Source organism: Coenobita brevimanus, chromosome 95, assembly GCF_032717465.1.
Source record: "Coenobita brevimanus isolate Jiangsu-jjx chromosome 95, ASM3271746v2, whole genome shotgun sequence".
In the NCBI taxonomy this organism is placed as follows: domain Eukaryota; kingdom Metazoa; phylum Arthropoda; class Malacostraca; order Decapoda; family Coenobitidae; genus Coenobita; species Coenobita brevimanus.
In genome coordinates, this window is record NC_137048.1 from 33,034,646 (window position 1) to 33,041,722 (window position 7,077).

The following is a 7,077-nucleotide window of genomic DNA, read 5'->3' on the forward strand; positions in this document are numbered from 1 at the left end:
AGTCCCACCCATCCCTCTCACTCTCCTCTTCCTCCACTCCGCTTTCCTTGTCTCTGCTCTCTTCGTTCCCTCTTTACTCCTTCCTCTTCCTTCTCTCTTTTCGTACCCAACTTTTTCCCTTCTTCTCTCTGTTCTTCTCCTCTCTTCCACTCAACTCCGTTCTCATTTCCTATCCTATGCCTTCCTCTCTTCATCTTCCTTAATCCACCTCCCTCTCCTCCTCTTTTCCCTTCTCCTCCTTCTTTTCCTCTTCTCCTCCTCCTCCTTCCCTTTCTACCCGTCCTCATTCCCCTTCTCCTCCTCCTCCTCCACTTCTTTCTCCCTTTTACCTCCCTATTTCAAATCAAGGGAGTTGGAGGTCGCAAATTCTTCCCCTTATCAAATCTCAGATTCAAAGAGTCTCTTCCTTAATAACTAGTGTGTAATCGATAGGCATAAAAAAAAAAAAAAAAAATCCCTGCTCTCCATCTCTTCTTCCTTCACCCTTGTTTTCTCCCATTTACCTCCCGTTTCTTATTTATTTCTTCTTTCCTCTCTCCTTCTTCCTCACTTCCTATTGCTCCCTCCCGTCTCTCATCTTCCATTCCTTTCCTTTCTCATTTTTTCATTTCTCCCCTCCCCTTCCCTTTTCTTCCTCCTGATTCCCCGCTTCCCCTTTTCTCCTCCCACCACCTACTCCGTCCTCATTTCCTCTTTGCCTCATTCCCGTCCATCCTCTTCCTCTCTTTTTTTTCTCATTTGTCCTCTTCCTTCCTTTCATCTTCTTCCTCATTCATCCCCCTTTCCCCCTTCCACCCCCCTTTACCCCCTAACATCCCTCCCTAGTCATTACGTACGTCCTTCACCGCAGGCCCAAGCACCTCCCCCTCCTCCCTTACTTGGCCTACCCTTCGAGGGGTATATTAGGGCACGACTTAAAAGTTTGGCATCAGTTTCCCCCCAGCATTCAGAGGTCCCTTACGTCCTCCTTACAGCTCTGTCACCATGAAGTTTGTGAGTAGATAGAGTGACGTACAGACAGGGCCGCCACTCTCCCGTGCTATAATACTTCACAAAATGCACTCATAAGCAGTCCACGTCACCTCATTTTGCAAAGAAGCCCCCACACTACATCACACGTACTCTTCACATGCACCACGTTATCACAACACACACTATCCTTCAATAAAACAGCAACACAAGACCCCGAGAGCGACTGGTTGAAGTCGCCGATTTCCTGCTGTCCACGCTGTTCACAAAGAGATGAGCCTGGGGTTGCACTACAACACCAGACATAGAGAAGGCAGACAGATAAAAGCATCGACTGAAGGGAAACTTGCAGAGATTATGTTCGTTTTACTTTAACTTGGTCTAAAATCCCTTTCTGTCCATTTTCGCTGCTGTGTTGTAACAGTAAACTGACACTAGACCATGATGCTTGTGACAATGAATTTCTATGGATAGGACCCGAAGCACTGTCTTTTTCAGCAACTGAGCTACGTGAAATAAGCTACAAAGAGACGAAAATCTGGGCCAAATTAGTATGAAAATGCTATAGTAAATAGACCGATGGAAAGACGCCATAACAAGAAGCGGTGACAAGGCACTGCAAATCCGTCCCTGGCAGTCATTTTAGTGCTGACGTATAAACACAACAGGATATCTAGTCAAGTGTGTCGCATATCAAATTTGGAGTAAAGCGGGTCAAAATTGACGATTTTATGCCCATTTGAAATTTTAGACCCGACCCACCTGACAATGTCCCACCTACCGCTAACTGGGGGGGTGGCCCCTCTAATGTAATGTCAGTTATGCTACAACAAATTTAACTACCTGCCTGCCTCCCGCTCTACATGCCTACCTGCTGCATATTTCTCTTTCCTACCTATCTCAGTTCGTTATCCCCATTAACAAGCAGTCCACTGATCGAGCCCTTTATTTCTCCTTATCTACCTTTTCATCGGTCAGTCAGTCATCTCGCTCTCTCTCTCTCTCTCTCTCTCTGAAACTTAGCAAAACTGAATGTCTGCCTTAATGACACTCGCGTAGTTGATAGGCACTCTTCTAATCCTTCTTTTTAATGACGAACACAACACTCCCCACAGTATTCAGAATATATTATGTATCTAGTGTAAGTTCCCAGCAAATATAGTTTGCGTTGATCATACAAATTCATCAATTGTATATGCAGACACTGTAATGCATGGTGGTTTCAGAGCTATTACATAAGTATTCATTAACTTCTTCAGTAAGAGAAGCCTTTCCAATGTTTAGTAAAATCGCCAGGTAAAAGTAAGCTTAAACCAATATTTCATTTGATGCAAGAACTTCAGTACAACAAGCACTTCCTTATGATAATTTGTACCTAAAGTGGCTGAAATATGACGGGGTGACAGTGAGGCATCCCTACCTACAGTATATTCTACAACATAAAGCTCAGATGCAGAATAGTCAGCCACTAAGTGCTAGAACCTAGATACTCAGATCTGATTCTAACGACTGGGACAGCTCTACAACAGTATTTTATTCATCTAACTTCTGATTATTTTATTGAGTTAGGTACAGGAGCCTGCGTGTGTTAATCGTGATGGAACAATTTTCGTGGCGTCTGTAGCTAGGCATGGTGCATTTGGGTATCTTATTCAAGCTAACACAGATTTCATTTAATTGGGAAAAATATATGCAGTCATGTTAATGAACTGTCTTCAGTTACCCTTTCTCAGCACTTGGAACACCTATGAATCTATGTAGACTAACACTATACGATTTTGTTCACTCGAGAGATACGTGAAATCCATTTGAAATATAAATAACAAAACTAATGGTGTTTATGGCTGGGAGGGTGACAAAAACATGACAATGGCGGAAGCTGTCAGGCCGAAACTGTTACTTTCACAATAAAAACAATTCTGTATCTGGGTATACTGTGTTTCATCTGTCCGCGGTACTACATACTGGTTATTATTACACTCCTACTTTCTCCCTTACCTTACAATGCGAGTCTGCCCTTCTGTACAGCTCCTCCTCCCCTGGGTGAAATGAAATCTAGCACTCTGAGATGTTGCGACTCAGCGTCCCCGAGGTCTACGAGGTTATCACATTGTCGCAGGAAATTTAAAACTGCTCTGGCCTCTTGAAATGCTGTATCTCTTCTCGGTACTGAAATTTCCCTGAAATATATATTTTTTCTCAATATATAAATTATTATGCAAACAAGGGCGTCCACCAACGATTCACTTGTTGATGCGCTACCTTCAATTAACTATACTAAATGGCAGGATAATGGTTTGCAAGGGCAGTAACCATAATACTATATATAGCCAAATGACCCCAAAGGAAATTGGAGCCAACGATTTTACCCTAAATGGAAAAATTCGCAATATTCCACTTTACGATACACGAGGCTGACCCCATTAGTTTTATACTTCTATCTAGTCGGATTTTGAAATTCAATAACAGTGATTCAGAAGTGAAATAAAAGCGTCGCTGACTGTAAGGAACTAAGGATGCCTGCCCCCACCATAATCTTTACCTAAAACACGGACCGACTCATTTAACTTTTGTTACCCCTAAATTGTAATCTGTTTTCTGTCAATACCAGGTCAAGAGAAAACTAATAAGTACAGGGTAAACGTCAAGATACAGAACAGGTATATGTATGATTTAATACTGAGAGAACAGTGACTGACATAGAATGACTAAGATTAAATTGTGAGTTTCAGGGGAAAAAATAAGTGAGGTAACTGAGCAAGCATGAAGGGGAATTGAGAGAGAAAAGTTAAGCTGGGGGCCAAAATGAAGGGTGGTATCTAGACATGGTGAGGCCCTTTTGCAATGGGATGCCGTAGAGACCCTATTTAGCAATTGTTAATAGAGAATAAGGTGATGTAACAACTCAGCTTCACAAGAATGCACCCAAGATGCATAACAAATCCATGCAGAGTGGGTTAATTAGGCTAAATCATTACTTAAATCAGTGGTTTCCATCCTGTGGGGCGCACCCACCCTAGGGAGGCACGAAGGGCTGCCTGGGGGGGGGGGGGAAGACTTGATAAAGAGGGTTATTACATTTGAAAACTATGAATTATGATGGAATTCAGTAACTTCTAAATGTGGAAAAAATATTTCAGATATGAATAAGAAATCTAGTTATCTGAATATATAAACAATTTCAAAGATTAAGTATCTATGACATTTATTGACATGTGCCAACTATGCCAGTAAATACAGTAGTTGAGGAAGGGGGGCGCAGGGAACGTGTCATTCAGTGAGGGAGGGCGAGAATTAGAAAAGGTTGGAAACCACTGACTTAAATCATATAACTGAACCATAAAAAAACATACACACAAATAAGTATGATTTCCAGAGGCCCCTTAAAACTGCGAGGCCTTAAGCTGTAGTCTGTTTAACTTACTTCTAAATCCGGCCCTGCTGGTACCAATAACTATACTCAACGCGACTCCCACTTGATTTTCGTCATAACACCCCTATCAGTATTATGCTTACCTAACTTCGTTAAAATTGTCTCTTAATGTAGATGTTAATCCCTTCACTATGATGACATCTATCATAAACAGAATAAAATAATCTAAGTTAAAGGTGGGAAAAACGAATGATAATTAATGCCATGAATCTCAGTGTTCATGAAGATTGTTTCACCCTTCAGTACGAGTTTAATTCCCTGGACGTAGCAAGAATAAATCAATAAATGTTTGAGATGGTTTGGTCCCTTCCATACAGGAGAGCTAAATACAAATCGTCTGGAGTCACCAAGTTTATAGAGAGAAAAGGTTACTCATATTCTGATGTCACTACAGGTGTTGCTGCTGGCACTACTCGGCGTGGTGAGCTGCCGTACAATCATCTACAGAGAGGACGGTGATGACGATGAGGCGGACTTCAGGTGAGTTTAGTTTCTCTCTCCTTCTATCGATTGATGTATCTGTCTGTCTGCATGTCTGTCTAGCATATAATTCCAGTTCCGTTTTGTACTGTGTGTAAAATCAACTACTGACTGGCCAGATGATCAGCTCGTGAAATATCCAATGGGAAAAGTGTGCTTCGCAAAAGGTTATCAATGATCTGATCTGTTAGTGATTTGTCTGTCAATCAGTCTGTCTACCTACCTATTTATCTGTCTATCTATCTTTGTGCTTCTTCCGTGTCATTGAACAGATAAAGCTACCTAAATAACAATAGCAAATCCCCCTTTACCCCCACACCTTACAGAGGCATAAAGCTACCTAAATAACAATAGCAAATCCCCCTTTACCCCCACACCTTACAGAGGCAATGAGGAGGAGGACGACGACGAAGGCGACAACACCCTTGCCCTGCAAAGATCGGAGCTCGTTTTCGACGGCGACGCCGACCTGAGATCAAGCTTCTGGGAAAAGGGCTCACCGCTGTCCCCGGAAGCCCGCACGTCCCTGGTCCTTCCCACGGCACACGAGAAGACTGATGACATTAAGCCTAGGGAACTGCAGTCAAGCTTTTGGGAGAAGGGGTCGCCGCTCTCACCCGAGGCTCGCACATCCATGGTCCTGCCTATAAAGTATGAAGTTATTGACCTGTAAATAGTCCGTCTTCTTTCTAGCCCCTTCATTATGGTGTGGTGTTTACCGATTTATTTTTACTGCCTACAAAGTGATTTATATTTAGCTTTGGAGTGACGTTTTCTAGTGAAGGGGTTAATGAAGTGTACAGCATCCCTTACTCCTCCAATTCGAAGAGCCTTTCCGAAGCTGAATAAAATCATTAGGTGGTTGCAACAATAATAAACGTCATCAGAGTGAAATTGTCAACTCCAAGTCCGCTATCTAAAGTCACCCCGAGAGCTAAATGAAAATCATACAGCGGTAATAAGATAAATATATAAATAAATATAGACGTCGTGATATATTGAGCTAAAGCAAAAGCTGTCTGGGGATTAAAAAAAAAGAAAAGAAAAAGAAAGCGGACGTCATGATATACAATACTTTTAAAACTTTCAGTCTCCCCTAAGCTGGAAAAAAAAATCGTTTGGGGAGTGCAAAAATTGATCAAACAGACGCCATCGTAATGAAGGGGTTAAGTGTGACCTGTACTTTTAACAACGATAACTTGGATTAAAATAACAAGAAAAGGATGTAAATATTCGAAAATATAATTAAAGGAAACATTATGCCGCCATGTTTTTGACAGGTAACAGGCTGCTGTCTACTCGGTCACTAGGCAGGACTTTTTGAATGGTTCTGTATTTTTGACCTGAGAGAGAGAGAGAGAGAGAGAGAGAGAATGATATTTTTGGTCATTAAAATGTCTCTGTCAAATAATAGTTGTTTTTTTCCTTCTACCCCTATTATTGGGAGCATTAAGTTAACCATCTCATGATCGGGACGACTCTGATACTATATTCCAACTGACAACAGACGATTTTATTCAGTTGTGAATGAGTCAGTGAAGCCTGAATGATTAAATTAAAATACAGATATTGACTGGTCCACCAATTCTGCGACACACACGCACACACACACACACACACACACACACACACACACACACACACACACACACACAGTATAATGTCTCTCCTAGTTACTTACTGCTCTTTTTTTTTTTTTTAACAGGTGAACAGAAGAAATGCAGATTTTAAAAATTCCATTAAACAATCTGGAGTAGACAAGAAAAGACTAAAACAAGACGTCACTGTACTGGGAAGACTAATTAACCAGTTTTTCTTGATTAAAAAAAAATAATGAATAAATATATGAAATCCCCGTTCTAGCGAGATGAAGAACGAAATTAAGGGAAGGCAACTCATTCACTCGCATTCAGTCACAGGTCTAGTTAATAAGGTTCTGTAATACTGCCTTTGGGTGGTAGGTGGGGGCGACTATCGTCCACCCACTTGATGTAGTGCTGCCTACTTCTTCCTTCACTTCTATCATTCTTTTCCTGTGTCTGCCCTCCTCTTTTCCTATTTCTCTCATCTTTCCTGTCACTTTTTATTACTTTTTTTTTTCCTTTTCAGGTGGCTTTACATTGAGTGACAAGCCTAATGGTTTCCTGTTAGCCAGGAAACATTTACAACGCTTGGTGGTAACCATATAACCAACA

At 41.5% G+C, this 7,077-nt stretch overlaps 1 protein-coding gene across 1 annotated transcript; it reads left to right on the forward strand.

Moving 5' to 3' along the window:
• Positions 1–984: 984 nt before the first annotated feature.
• Positions 985–5,555, forward strand: LOC145413279 (uncharacterized). The gene is made up of 3 exons (XM_080283008.1): positions 985–993; positions 4,797–4,882; positions 5,267–5,555. The coding sequence occupies exons 1-3, from the start codon at positions 985–987 to the stop codon at positions 5,553–5,555; spliced, it is 384 nt and encodes a 127-aa protein (XP_080139134.1).
• The last annotated feature ends 1,522 nt before the right edge of the window (positions 5,556–7,077 follow it).